The 14,518-nt window shown below is 39.8% G+C and overlaps 1 protein-coding gene and 2 non-coding genes across 3 annotated transcripts; all 3 read left to right on the forward strand.

Annotated features, from left to right (window-relative positions):
• Nucleotides 1–3,662: 3,662 nt before the first annotated feature.
• Nucleotides 3,663–13,568, forward strand: dkc1 (dyskeratosis congenita 1, dyskerin). The gene is made up of 15 exons (XM_074692857.1): nt 3,663–3,746; nt 4,892–4,947; nt 5,026–5,112; nt 5,504–5,595; nt 6,639–6,823; nt 6,945–7,009; nt 7,160–7,286; nt 7,380–7,510; nt 7,746–7,889; nt 9,745–9,865; nt 10,059–10,177; nt 10,265–10,368; nt 12,729–12,771; nt 12,995–13,183; nt 13,297–13,568. Exons 1-15 carry the CDS (start codon nt 3,731–3,733, stop codon nt 13,360–13,362), a joined length of 1,545 nt encoding a protein of 514 aa, XP_074548958.1. The 5' UTR covers nt 3,663–3,730; the 3' UTR covers nt 13,363–13,568.
• On the forward strand, nt 9,249–9,325 carry LOC141807110 (small nucleolar RNA SNORD83). Its single transcript, XR_012599811.1, has one exon. It is a non-coding gene; the product is annotated as a small nucleolar RNA SNORD83 (small nucleolar RNA).
• Nucleotides 9,907–9,983, forward strand: LOC141807123 (small nucleolar RNA SNORD83). Its single transcript, XR_012599822.1, has one exon. It is a non-coding gene; the product is annotated as a small nucleolar RNA SNORD83 (small nucleolar RNA).
• Nucleotides 13,569–14,518: the final 950 nt, after the last annotated feature.

Genomic DNA, 14,518 nt, shown 5'->3' on the forward strand with positions numbered 1-14,518 from the left:
AATTTAGTCATGGTTAAAAATAAAACTATCCTCCGTTGTTTTAAGTCCATCTTCAGTCTGTTGTAGGCCAACTGAGGATGAAAAGTTAACAAAGGAATTTTTATACCTTAATGAGTACGGCCAGCAAACAGGGTCGAAGGTCAAGTTTTTTGTTTGTTTTTCCACAAACTTGAAAGCTTTCACAACCTGAAGGTCTCTACCAGCCTAAATGCTCTGTGAAAAAAAAAAAATATCAGTAAAATAATGGCCTACGTCATTTTTTCAAGCTTTTGGGAAAACCCCCAAATTTTAACCAAATAGAGAGCATAAGTGGGCTAGCCAGAAATAGGTAGCTAGAAGTAGCTAAATCTGTAGTTAAACTATAACTTACGAAATTTAGACCCAGTTACTACATAACATTATACCCTAGCTTTAATGACAGTGAGCTGCCATCATGAAAGCTTGTTAAGTTGCCCAGGTCACATATTTCATCCTAAAAATTCAAAAATTTTGAATTAATTAATTCAAAATTTTTATCTATCTATCTATCTATCTATCTATCTATCTATCTATCTATCTATCTATCTATCTATAGATAGATAGAAAGAAAGAAAGAAAGAAAGGGAGATAGAAAGATAGATGGATAAAAAAGAAATAAAGAAAGGTAGATAAATCGATAGATAGAAAGAAAGAATAGTAGATGGATAGATCGATAGAAAGAAAGAAAGGTAGATAGAAAGATAGATAGAAAGAAAGATAGAAAGATAGATAGATAGATAGATAGATAGATAGATAGATAGATAGATAGATAGATAGATAGATAGATAGATAGATAGATACTCAATAAAATGGTGATAAAATAAAAAAAATAGCAAAATACAATCCAGGCTACTTAAACAGTAAATCAAACAATCTAGATATAAAAAATCAGATTACAGTAAGATTAAAAAAATACTATAACTCTAAAGCATACATTTATAATAGTTACACACTACACAAAAGCTGCCAAAAGAGGCAGGTGAAATGGCAGTGAATGCAGAAAAAAACAGGACTTTGCGTTATTGACTAAATCAAATGCATTTTGCAGAAGTGTGACTGAGAAAAAGGAAGAGCTGCAAACTCTAGCAAAAACATTGGAAAACCTGCAGGAGAGTCTGAAACAGATTCAACAACTGAACTTTTTTTGGAGGATTTTTTTTTTTATTGCATTGGTTTTTTTTATGTTAACATTTTTACATTGCAAGTTCATATTAAAGTATTTTGGCCATAATTACTTGAAGGCAACTTGGCAATGTTTTTTTTATGCTTGGAAATGCTGGTATAAGATGTTCAAAAGCAACTACATTAAACAGAGATGAAAAAAAAGGAAACAGTTTTTGGTAATCATTAAAAAACAAACATATTCTGTAGAGAAAGTACAGGAAAGGAGGGGGGAGAAAATGAAAAGCTGAGGTGAGAATTGCTTAAACCAAAATTGTAACTTAAGTTGTTTATGTGTCACTGGAAGCTATGGGTGTGATTGCCCTATTCTACTATAAATTTGTCATAATTTCTATGAATGTAAGAGATTATTTGAAATGTATGATAACAGCCATAGACTGCACATCTTGTAAACTAACATCTTGTACAAAATGTATGTATCACAGAAGACATGCACAGTCTTTGTATTGTTTTGCCTGTAGTTGAAATTATAAGATATAGTATTTATATTGAGCTGCGGAACCCAGTACAGTCCTTCTTTTCTACAACTCGTGCAAATTGTGGTTAGTGTTAACTCCAACAAAAGTCCTTTTTTTTTTCGGTCTCGGTTTCGGTCTTGGTCTCAATCTGATTATGTCTTGGTCTTGACTTGGTCTGTCTTGGTCTCGGTATTGGTCTTGTCTTGAGCCGTTTTCGAATTTGCATACTATACTAGCAGTGCCTATTGACCAAAATGTAGTATGCAGTATGCAGTATGCAGTATGCAGTATGCGAACAAATGTCAGAGTTTTAGTATGAGAAAAACACCCGGATGACGTACTGAATAAGGAAAAATTTCACAGTATGCATCGGACCAGTCTGCTTCGCCTACTGTTACCCACAATGCAACGTGCCTGGTCCCATATCAGAAGTGAAAATGGCAGAGAGCAGAGCAACAACAACCAGAGTAGCAGAGGAATATAAATGCAAGAGCCATTTTTATTTTATCGTTGAATCCTCCCCATCTCCACCACTGAAAGTTAATATACAATGCTCTCTCTGGCTATATATTTGCAGATAAGTTACTCATGGTTTGTTTATTTTGTACATTTTCAATGAAGTATTTTTGGGGAAAAAAGTCAGCCGTAGCCAACTTCCGTTTTCTTCGAACTGAAGACCAGCGTAGCATACTACAAAAATTAACCCAACTGAACAGTCATACTACATACTGCTTATGAAAGTAGTATGTAGTAGGCAGTGCCTACTACATACTACTTTCATAAGCAGTATGTAGTAGGCGAATTCGAAAACAGCCCCGGTCTTGATACCCTTTGGTCTTGGTAGTGTCTTGTAGTGTGTCCCAAATCGCATACTTGCATACTGTACACTCAAAATTTTCCAATTGAGTGTACTAAGCATACTACACACTCACCGGCTTAGTGCGCAAATTTTGAGGGTGTAGTGCTGTCTCAAATTGCACACTGACGAGCGCGGTACTCACCAGGAATGACGACATGATGTCGACCTCTTCTTCTTCTACATCTAATTGTGACCGGCTTACAGCGCGTTTCCGCCAAATACCGCCACCATTTGCCAACAAATTTTCAAAGTCTTTTCAGTAGTATATTAAACACAGCTAATAACATGATCAGCGGTGTAGAGTTTATTAACGGGGGTCAGTGCAGCTGACTGAGGCTACCGAGAGAGCTAAGCATGTTTTAGATGTTACCCCACTCCAGCACACCTGATTCAAATGAATGGCTCGTTATCAGGCTCGAGCAGAGCTTGATAACGAGCTGATCATTTGAATCAGGTGTGTTGGAGTCGGGTAACATCTAAAAGATGCAGGGCAGGGGGGGGGCCCTAGGACCAGATTTGAGAAACACTGACATAGCCTATCATTCCCGGAAAAAAACAAACAAAAACATGTTACACCACATACACAACGTCAACAGCTGATGGTGCTTGGTGGAAACAACATGTGTAAAAAAACAACATCAATAACTTACATTTATACATTGCTGCCAGAGGAGGAAATGAGTGCGTTAAGTGTCCACAGCTGCATACTCAAAATCCGGGACGATTTGAGTACATCATCCTGGTACTTTTGGATACTCATTTTTCGCGTTCTATGCATACTGTTTTTCATTTTGACGCAGTATACTCAAAATTTTGAGTATTTGAGTATGGAAGTATGCACTTTGGGACACACTGTTGGTCTCGGTTAAGGTGGCCTTGACTACAAGTCTATTAAGAGGACATGGAGGGCCCCATTGACTGGGTTTGCATTGGGCCCCCAAACTACTAAATACGCCCCTGAATGATAAAGCTGTATTTTTATGGTGATAAGCTGCAATTATGGGCAAAAATATAATATAACAGCCTCTACTATTGTTATAAATGTATGTGGTTCATTTACTGTTTTCCTGGACCTTGTGCCCTGGTGTTACACACATACACCGGTACAGTAGGGGGCCGTACTCCGTCGGTAATGTAGCAGGCAGTGGGCGGAGACCTATGGCGGAGACGGAAGTAGAAAAACGCGGTGGCTGCGTAGTTCTCTCACTTCAAGATGGCGGAGATAGAAGGTGAGTGTCTTGCACGTTTGTCTGAAAACATGGAAACTCAAAATAAATGTGTTGTCTTATTTTGAAAATGTACAGCTAACACGGTTTAAGTGCACAACCTGAACACGTGAGCCCAGGTGTGAGCTTTACACCTGGACTGTTTACGTGTTGGCCCAGGGCCTCGTGGAGAGAAAGTTCCTTTACAGTAAATTCAGTTAATTAATCGGTGATGTAGCCTGTTGTCTGTGGAAAATCCTGTTTTAATTTCTGTGCACACTGTGGGAAAAACCTGTGCGTGTCTCGTGCAGGAACGATGTGTTTCTGCGCTCGTGGGCCTGATGTCAGAACACGCAGACTTGAGCCACGTGAGCCGGTGCAACCGAAAGCACTAAATGCACGAAAAGTTCATTTAAATTACCTATTAAGACACTTTATTCTGACATTCAAACAGCCCCGTTTCAAATCAAAGTTGGTGTTGCAGAGACAAGAGGCTTTAACATGTGAGATGACAGAACACGTTGCTGATTGAAGCCAAAATCTGAGTTTACGCCTCAGCTCAGCTTCAGTTATTGATTATAAAGTGATCAACAGCATGTATTGATCTCTGCAAATTCCACACGTGTTACTTTATTATCTGTAATAACGTGTTTCATGTGTTAAAGGAGGCCTTTTCGCTATACGTTAGCTTACCGATGCTAACAACCACATGTTGGAGAGGCCACGTGGGCTGCTCCCTGTACCACGTTCCCGACAAGCTTTGCTCTAACTTGGTTAATAACTTGAGAAAACTGCACCGTGGGAGTACGGAGTGGAAAAGAAACTTTGAAGAGTGAAGAAAATGAAGATTCTTTAAGAAAAATAATCATTTGTTTTAATCTGAGAACGCCAACTCAATACAAGTCTTGATAGTTTTATTTTACATTACAAACTTAATGTTGGCATGTGACACTGTGCTTTTGTTAAAGGGATTTTCTCATGCAGCGAATTTTCTTCAAAGATTAGAAAAAGACCTGCAGAAGTTGAATTTACTCATTTCAGGCATCAAATAAGAATCAAACTAGAAAAGTAGAACTTCCTCATTGATTTAACTTATTTGAGCACTGTCCCTGCAGATTTAACCTCACTCCAAGATGCTGTTGATAAAGTTTTTTCAAATTGTTTTTCAGCAGTGTCCGTGAAGAAGAAGAAGAAGGCAAAGAAAATCAGTGATGAAGAAGTTGGGGTGAGTGTGAGAGTAATGAAGATGAAGGTGTTTTCTTTCCTCTGGGTGGAGATGTGACGTTTTGTTTTTGTGCCACAGGAGATCCAGGAGAGCGGAGACTTTCTCATCAAGCCAGAGAGTAAAGCTGCTTCTCTGGACACGTCACAGTGGCCTCTGTTACTGAAGGTACAACACTCTCTACCTACTGAATAAACTTTTGTTAAAGGGACTGATATTGTAGGAACAGTCTTCAGCGTGTGAGATGATGAACCAGTTTATCCATTCTCTGAGGGGCCATTAGGTCTATGTCTGTAGCCCAGCCCTCGTTCTGTGGGCAGGGCCTCTCCTTTGTGGTGGAGGTGTTGCTCTGGTGTTTTACCAATGGTGACCTGAAACTACGCGGAGAGATTGACGTGACTCGATGGCTGCCAAGACGATTTAATGTTCTGATCACAAGATGCTGAGACCCAGAGATTCAAAGGCCAAAATAACTGTGAACAGATGATATGTGATTATAATACTGCTAAGAAGTTATCCTAAACATGGGTTATTAAGCCAAACTTCTGTTTTCATGCAGAATTTTGATAAACTGAACATCCGGACAGCTCACTACACTCCTCTACCCAATGGCTGTAATCCCCTTAAGAGAAACATCAATGACTATGTCAGGTAAGTTATAACCAGTGCTAAGCTAATACGCTAATAATGTAAGATTTTCAAATTGAAATGTCGCACTATATTCTGAAAACACAAGAAAAACTTAACATTCAAAGGAGCCATTTTACCTCAGCTCACCTGGATCAAAGTCATTTGGAGCCACAAAATCTGCTTTTAACCATAAAGTGTATAAAATTCAAAACATAGTAAAAATCTAGTGAATTATGTGAACATATTTTTTTTTAGTGTGAGTAGAATTGTACATGTAATATTGTATATTTTTAAGACATTTTCAAAAACCTAAAAAGAGAAATTTCTTATCAAAAATTTAATAAATTTGTGAGATTAATGAAATCTGTTGCAAAATGTTCCAAATATTTGCAAAAATAAAAAATGTGCAGAAATGTTGACAATGAAAAAAAAGGTAAAAATTAAATATTTGCAAAAAATGTATTAAAAAAAGTCAAATTTGCTTTATCACCAAAAACAAGTGAAAAAATGTTAAATTAGAAAAAAAAGTTTTATCTAAATTAAATATCATTTCTTTACAATTCAAAAAAATACTTTTTTGCAAGACCTGTGACATTTTTATTCAACAAAATGTCAACATAATTTTATGTAGTGCAAATTTCTTGGTCTTAAAGTTAATGCTAGGCTAACATTTTCAAACAGGGCTAGAAGTGATTAGACTGTTTCTGAGTCGTTCTTGTATGTAACATCAACAATGAAGACAAGATGCAGCTATTGCTAAGCTAATATGCTAGGAAAAAAGTTCCATAGACAAGCTAGAAAGTGCTATGTTTAATTTTCATCTTTAATGGTTAGCATCTCCACTACTGAAAGCCAACACCTGGATTCGTAATGGTTAAATTTAAGTTGATATTTCACTAAAATGAGAAAGTTTTTTGATGAACCTGAAAATGTTATGCCAACATGGTCCCACAATAACTTTTAGATATGTATTTTTATTAGTTAGCAGTGGCGTTACTCTGGCTAACTACCACCATTGATGCTCATGTGATGGCAGAGTGCTAAGTCGTTTTACTTCCTCTCAGGTCGGGTTTTATAAACCTGGACAAACCAGCAAACCCATCGTCTCATGAGGTGGTGGCTTGGATCAGGAGGATCCTGCGGGTGGACAAGACGGGTCACAGCGGGACGCTCGACCCGAAGGTCACAGGCTGTCTGATTGTCTGCATCGATCGAGCCACGCGGTTGGTCAAGTCCCAGCAGAGCGCCGGTAAACTTAAAGCACTCTTAGGATTATAACCCAGTCACACCGAGCATGTCCTCACAGCTTGCAGGTGTGAGCGCACAGTAAAACAAGCGGCCTCCCTCACTACTCTCTGTGTGTGTTGCAGGTAAAGAGTATGTGGGGATTGTTCGGCTGCACAATGCGATAGAAAGCGAGCACACGCTGGCTCGGGTAAGTCTGAGCGCTTCCTGCTGATAGAGAATGCTGACAGTAGATTAATACTGCAGACAAACAGGAGGGGGCGCACTAGATGTTGACATTTTTGTGGCGAGCTGCTTCTTGTAGAGTGTCAGTTTTGTGACATGACCCTCTTGTCTGCAGGCGTTGGAGACGCTGACTGGCGCTCTGTTCCAGCGACCCCCATTGATAGCTGCCGTAAAACGCCAGCTGAGAGTCCGAACAATCTATGAAAGCAAACTCATCGAGTACGACCCAGAAAGGCGGCTGGGTAAGACCACTTTTCTTCACTGATAAAGTTAAACACCATCACGCCATGTGTGGGAGCAGGTGAAGTCTGAGGTCACATGATTCTCTTCTGCAGGTATCTTCTGGGTGAGCTGTGAAGCAGGAACCTACATCAGGACTCTGTGTGTCCACCTGGGTCTGATGCTCGGGGTTGGAGGCCAGATGCAGGAGCTCCGGAGAGTGCGATCAGGTGTGCTTGGAGAAAAGGTGAGCGCGTCTTCCTGTTGACCTCCTCACCAACGTGAGCTCAAAGTGTTGAGTTCAGGCCTGCTGCTCGGTGCAGGTCTGCTAATTGAACTTTGGCACAGAAAGCAGCAGCAGAGACTCAGAATCCACAGTCTGTCAGACCGTGGAGCCTCGATGCTGCTGACATTGTCCTAACATCACTCTTTGCTGATGTCACTTTTGTTACACCTTCTCAGTCTGGTTTGTTTATTTTCAGGATCACATGGTGACAATGCACGATGTGCTGGACGCTCAGTGGCAGCTGGATCACAACAAAGACGAGTCGTACCTGAGGAGAGTCATTTTCCCCCTGGAGAAGCTGCTCGTGTCATACAAACGGATTGTGATGAAGGACAGCGCTGTGAGTCTGCATCCTCTAAACCCTGCAGTAACAAACATTTATCTTTAACCCTCAGGATCCCAAGCAGTGTCTCACTCAATGTGGCCTCATTTTTCTCTGAAAAGTGAAGTCCAGAAGCTCATAATGTTCAGGAAAACCATGGCTATAGGCTGCTTTAATTCAATTATGCGCATATAAAAGCTATAAATCATTAGAAAAAAAAAACGTAATTGGATTTTTCTCATTTATGGAAACTAAAGGAATAGGAGATTGGTATATAACACTGATTTTCAGGTACCCTCAAACATAACATTCTACCTTTTATAGAATCTACAAATTCTGAGACCTAAAATAAGTTGATTGGATTTTTAGGCTGGTTTTTGCTTCTGCCACATTTTGACTCATCGTGGATTCATTTTTCACTGCAATATGAATTTCTACGCCTCTATGAGGTTAGGAAAACAAGAGCTGAAGCCAGATGTAACTCAACAGTGGCTCAGCAATATGGCAGAACCATAATGCAAGATACTATTTGATAAAGAAAAACGGGTATAGACATTTTCTAAATATTTACTTTTATAACAATGAAAATTGTGAATTACTATATAAAAAATATTCAAAGTCTTGTATCAAAGAAAAAAAAAAGTATTTTCACTTTTACAAGCTCTGAAAACACAAACCCTTTACAAATAAATTGCTTATTGAGTGCAGAGAAGCCCAAAGCTAAAACATGACAACAGGAAAATGTAAGACAAATTTCAAAGAATTCTTTAGATGTAAATACAGGACATACATCAATCATTCAGGGCTTGTTAAAAGCTTTAAAAAGTGTAGAATTATTTGTTTTTTTTACAGAATTAAGCTAGAGCAAACGGTTTATTTTCTGCGGATTTGCAAAGAGGATGTGTGAATAAACGAGATGCTAACGGCCGTCTTACAAAGTCATCGTTCTTTCCCGCTACTTTCAGCATGTTGTTTACATCACGTGTGATACATTCAGGTACCGTCGGAAACTACAGAATCTGACGATAACCATCCTCTTTATCCCTAGCAGTAAACCACACTGACTCTTGACTTGATGAAATATATAAACAAAAGCAAAAAATCACAGAAATGATCTGAAAAGCTTTTATACGCTAAGTGGAAACTTATTAAATAAATAAAAACAATAAAAGATTCTGATTTCAGGAGTTTTCTGTTAATATATAACAATTAAAATAATTTTTTCTTTAGTTTTATTTTTCAGAAATGATGACTTGCTAATGTAATTGCTGTGTCCTGTTCCAACTGAAGCCACAGTTGTCTGGATGCAGAGAGGTGCTTTGGATCATCCATTGATTATTAGGTGGGGAGGGGGTCTGGTGTGTATGGACAGGTGAAGCCACATGATGACATGAGATGCGTCAGCAGCTTACGGGCTATGATGACCTGCTATCTATCACCCTTTTCTGATGGCTTCACTTCACTTCACATTAGCATGCCTGTCGTTCTAAGATCAAACACATGTTGAGTCTTTCTTCTGCTGCAGAGGAAATAAGTTTCTCTGATGACAGAAACTTATTTCAGGGGCGTCCTGTTAATATGTAACAATTAACTTTTTTTCTTTAGTTTAATTTTTCAGAAATAATGAATTCTCTCCTTTTTGCATCGGAAACTGAAAAGATGAGGGTACAGTGCATTGCAAATAAAGGACTAACTTTGTTGCAAAAAAAAGAAAAAACAGCTTTTGAATAGGACAAACTGTTTGTAAATGTCAATCTTTTTTTAAAAAGTGTGTTTGGGATCCCGAGGGTTAAATTATGCGATGGGCTTTAGATAACCCGTTTATCCTGAACCCATAACACACCTAAGCATCTCCCTGCTGTTATATTGACAGGTGAACGCCATCTGCTACGGGGCAAAAATCATGCTTCCAGGTGTCCTCCGGTATGAAGACGGCATCGAGATGAACCAGGACATCGTGGTCATAACCACAAAGGGCGAGGGAATCTGCATAGGTGAGTGGTGTGGTGTGTTCAGGTGCGTTTGGACAGGTGAAGCCACATGATGACTTTAGATGCGTCAGCAGCTTACGGGCTATGATGACCTGCTATCTATCACCCTTTCCTGATGGCTTCACTCCACATTAGCACGCCTGTCTCAGTCGTCCTGAGATCAAACACATGTTGACGAGTCTTTCCTCTTCTGCAGCCGTGGCTCTGATGACGACGGCGGTCATCTCCACCTGTGATCACGGCGTGGTGGCCAAAATAAAGAGGGTGATCATGGAGAGGGACACATATCCACGGAAGTGGGGTCTGGGACCAAAGGTGAGCTTCAGGTGTAACGATCAGAGAGCGTGCTGAGATCCCAAACTCTGAACGTTGATTAAAGTTATTGAACGTTTGTCTGAACAGGCGACTCAGAAGAAGATGATGATTCAGAAAGGACTCCTCGACAAACACGGGAAACCAAACGGCAGCACACCTGGAGAATGGAAGGAGGAATATGTAGACTACAGGTACGTCTCACCTGGAGATGGGGTAAATGCACTAAGTGTGACGCAGACAGTTATCCCTCATTGTGCTGCCGTGCTCTCTGAGGGAGTCAGTCTGCTACAGAAAGTCTCAGCTGTGAGCTTCTGGGCTCTGCTTTTCTGCTGAGCTTCGGCTCACCTGAGGACACCGCCATCTGCTGGTCACGTCCAGTAAAGAAGTGAGGTCATAACAGGGAAGGGACAGAATCATGATCCTCTTCTTAAACACATGAGGGCGCCATCTGCTTGACTCTAGTTGTTGTGATGTGGCGGTAAAGTAAAACAAATACTTGAATCTTTTTTCTTGGTTTAAATTTGTTAAAAAAAAAAAAAACTTGGGGTTAAAGTTCTGTAAAGCCAACCAGAGCCTTGCTACTAGCCAATCAGAAACAGAAGAGGTTGGATTCACCACTGCCCCCCCAGGGAAAGATCTGAAGTAACGGACCTCCGCTGGCGCAGGCGTGATCTCCAACATGAGCGTCAGCAGTGCGCTGGAGATTCCCTCAGTTTCTCTGCTCCGGTGTTTTAGATATAAAAAACAGTATGAACAGGTCCACTGGTATGAGGTGACAGTTTATCTGGAAAATGAAAAAGCACCCCCTGCTCAGCCGGTTTTCGGGAAGTGGGGTTTGGGTGCCTCTTGCTGTAAAAGCAAAGATGAGTGAAGAAACATCCCCTCGCGTCTTGACCACAGACTGTATAAAACATGGACCAGGGTTCCTGCGAATCCTTGAAAAGTCTTAAAAGGCATTGAATTCATAATTCTAAAAATAAGGCCTGAATTGGCATTAAAAAGTCTTGAATCCAAATTTCAAAAGTCTTAAAAATTTGAACACATTGGTAAGATTTGTGTTAGTTTGAAGTTGAAAAAAATATAAAGTAACATTTGTTTATTTTTCTAATTAATTTCCTGATTTACTGTCATTACATCATCACAATAGCGGAACTAACAAAACAGTTATGTGGTTGCACCAGGAACTTTTAAAAGCAGATGCATGTCTTGGTCTTACCTTGGGTGCCTGGAGAGAGAAAAAAATGAGGAAAGTATGGCAAAAAAATCCAAAAGTGGCTTAGGCAAACTGATGTTGGCAGCAAAATTGGGACATAAATTTGAAATTACATTTCAAAAACCTCGTAAAACTTCTAAAAGTGGTTATGACAGTGGCGAAAAAAAATGGATGGGGGCAAAATAGGCATAAAGTTGTAAAAAAAAAAAAGGGTTAAAAAAAGGTAAAAAGTGATGTTTTATGTAAAATAAACATAGGGTTTAAGTTTCCTCTAACCCAGGTAATTCATGTGTTTGTTTGTTTCAATTGTGGTTTGTTGTTGACTTGTTTTTAAATTTGATATCTAACGTCATTGAATAAAGTCTTAAATTTCACTTGCCGTGAGCTGTAGGAACCCTGATGGACATAGCCTCAGTAACGCCACCTGTCTGTTCCTGATACTGTGAAATGAAGCCAGCAGTCACCTGACCTGAGCTGTGTCTCTGATTGGACAATCAAACAATCTTAATTTTTTCTAAACCACAGAGATAGAAAAAAAAATCACTGTGCAGTGTGTCAAAAGTGAAATCAGTGTTTCAGACCCACACTTTTTTTTGAACCAGGCTGTAAATATGTTTTCAATGCTGTAAAAGTCTGTTTTTATGGCTGGTTGTGTTTGTGATTTCTGGTCTTTCTGCAGCCAGACTTTAGCAGATTCTTGATGAACAGCAACTTTTAGCACTTCCCCATGGCTTCATTTTTACCAACTGGATGTTGCTGCTTGGTCATGATGCGGTGGCTAGAGGGCGCTCTGGGCTGGCCCATGCCACCCACTCTGTACCTCTCTGGCCCCTAGACAGCGGCAGCTTTAGTGAGAAACTCCTTGAACTTGCTGTCTGCTACCCCATGCCACAGTCGCCATAGCAACAGCAGCCCCTGACATGCATGCTCATCCCCGCTTCGTGCCTGTTGCACGCAGCGTTTTCATGGTATTTACCATTTGCCAACTTGAACCTTCTGATCATGAAGAGAGGCTAAAGCCCTGCAAAAACATTGTTTTATTTAGTAGATCAAAACCTTTAAATTGAAAACAAAAAGGTCAAAATCACCTCAATCCTATTCAATGCTAATGGTCTTGAATGTTTAAATAGTGTAGGTTTGAGTTTTCCTACAACTTTGATGCCGTATTAGATAATCTGAAGGGTGAATGCAGCAATTAACTTCTTACTTAAAGCTTTGGGAAACAATTGCACAGTAGGAAATAGAAAAATCAGTCAAATATTTTATTTGCTTTAATCCCTGTGTGGTCAATCATGCATTCAGTCCCAATCAGCAACTTTGTTTTTCCTCTTTCTACAGCATCTCCAAGGTGACAGAGGAGCCAGGTGATGGCTCAGCAAAGGTAAGCTCACCTTTTCTGATCAGTCAGTTTGGTCGCTGAGAAAAGTCATCTGTAATGAAAGATAACTCCAGATGCTGTGATCCATAGTGTAAAAAGCCTTTTCAGGAAACGTCAGTGGGACTAAATGTTTAATGATCAGCTGCAGTGTTCATATACTTACTAAGCCAAAAGGGAAAACTGGTAGAAGAATGTTCCTCTGACCTTTGACCCCTGTCTATTGCAGAGAAAGAGAGATGCGACAGAAAGCGACGGAGAGGTGACGACGGCGCCCAACACGCCCTCTGCAGAGGAGTTAAAGAAAGAGAAGAAGAAGAAAAAGAAAGACAAGAAGGCAAAGTTGGAGGAAGCAGAGGCTGAGGAGGCAGAGCCAGAGGAGGTGGTGGTGAAGGAGGAGGCGGAGCCTGAGGTCGAGGTGAGTTTGTGTCATGTTTACAGTGAATACAGAAACACTGCAGGAAATGATGCAGTTATGAGTTTGTAGCCTGCGTAAACGTAAACATACTGAATGTGTTTTCCTTCCTGCAGGTGACAGACAGCGCCAAAAAGAAGAAAAAGAAGAAGAAACAAAAAGAAAGTGATGCATCAGAGTGATGTAGGATCAAAGACTGTGACTCCGCCCATTAGGAGCTTTTGTTCTGAGAGCAAAAGCATTGTGGGATGTTATCGATGGACTTGATGAACTCAAGAAAGGAGAAGAAAGTTTTTCTTTTTATATATTTTTCTTTTTCAAACTGTAAATATCAACTCAGATCCTGTTTGTAATTTTAAAATAAATGTTTTGTTTTCTGTAACGATGACTCAGGTTTCTATCTGATCATTTAGAGGCTGAGATCGTCCCACATGCTGTGAAAGTTTGCAGCCGGACCACTGATCACCTTAAATACTTAAGTTTCAGCCTAACTCACAAAAGGTGGTTGCACTTCTGAATTTTAGTGAAAAGTGGAGGATTTTTTTGAGGGAAACTTAGTATAGTGTGAAATTATCATCAATGGTATCAACAGCTGTGCTTAAGAAGGCAGCTGGTTTGGATAAACCTTAAGGGTGGATGGTTTTGGCAACTTTTTCTGTTAAGTTCTTTATAAGTATGCATTCTTTCAATTCAGAAAATACTCATTTTAAAAAGAGAAATAAGATGTTATATTACTGCAACTTCTTGAACATAAACCGTGATTTTCCTGAATAAATATGTGGATGACTTCATGAGAGCAACCTTTTTCAAAAAAGCCAAGCTACAACTTCAGCTGCCTGTAGTGGAATAATCATGGGGCCCAAATACATTTTTTTTTAAACAGGTTTTTTAGAAAATGTTTATTAAGCCAATTAGAAAGAGGTACCGGAAACTTATGCATCAAATACAATACGTTTGGTAATGTGTGTTTAAACTAATGTACTCCCGTAAGTACACTTATAGGAAGCGCACGGTGCACACTCAGCACCTACTGGAACAGTGTATGAAACCATACTGGGTAGATTTGTCCCAAACCAAACACTGTGACTTTATGCTGACCAGAAACTGTGATTGCATTTCACAACCTACACAGGTGTTCTTCTGCTTTTCATTGATTACATCCATCCACCCAACCCTTCCTCTGCGTAGACCATAGACTGTATATAGAGTGGACAGCGTGGCTCTGCCATTTATCAATGTACGGTTTTGAAGCCAATATACCCCCGTCACAGGCGTAGCCATTGAAGCAGTTGTGCAGCCAGAGTCTGCGCAGTAGAGACTTGTGAGGGATTCTGGGAG

Source organism: Halichoeres trimaculatus, unplaced genomic scaffold (genome assembly GCF_033239565.1).
Source record: "Halichoeres trimaculatus isolate MK-OKI-2021-1 unplaced genomic scaffold, fHalTri1.1 fHalTri1_scaffold_17, whole genome shotgun sequence".
NCBI classification, from domain to species: domain Eukaryota; kingdom Metazoa; phylum Chordata; class Actinopteri; order Labriformes; family Labridae; genus Halichoeres; species Halichoeres trimaculatus.

Bases quoted from the DNA above. Each gene is read 5' to 3' on its own strand.
- dkc1 (XM_074692857.1), top strand. The intron at 5,596-6,638 runs GTAAGTTATAAC...ACTTCCTCTCAG, and splicing joins AACATCAATGACTATGTCAG to GTCGGGTTTTATAAACCTGG. The intron at 7,010-7,159 runs GTAAGTCTGAGC...TCTTGTCTGCAG, and splicing joins GCGAGCACACGCTGGCTCGG to GCGTTGGAGACGCTGACTGG.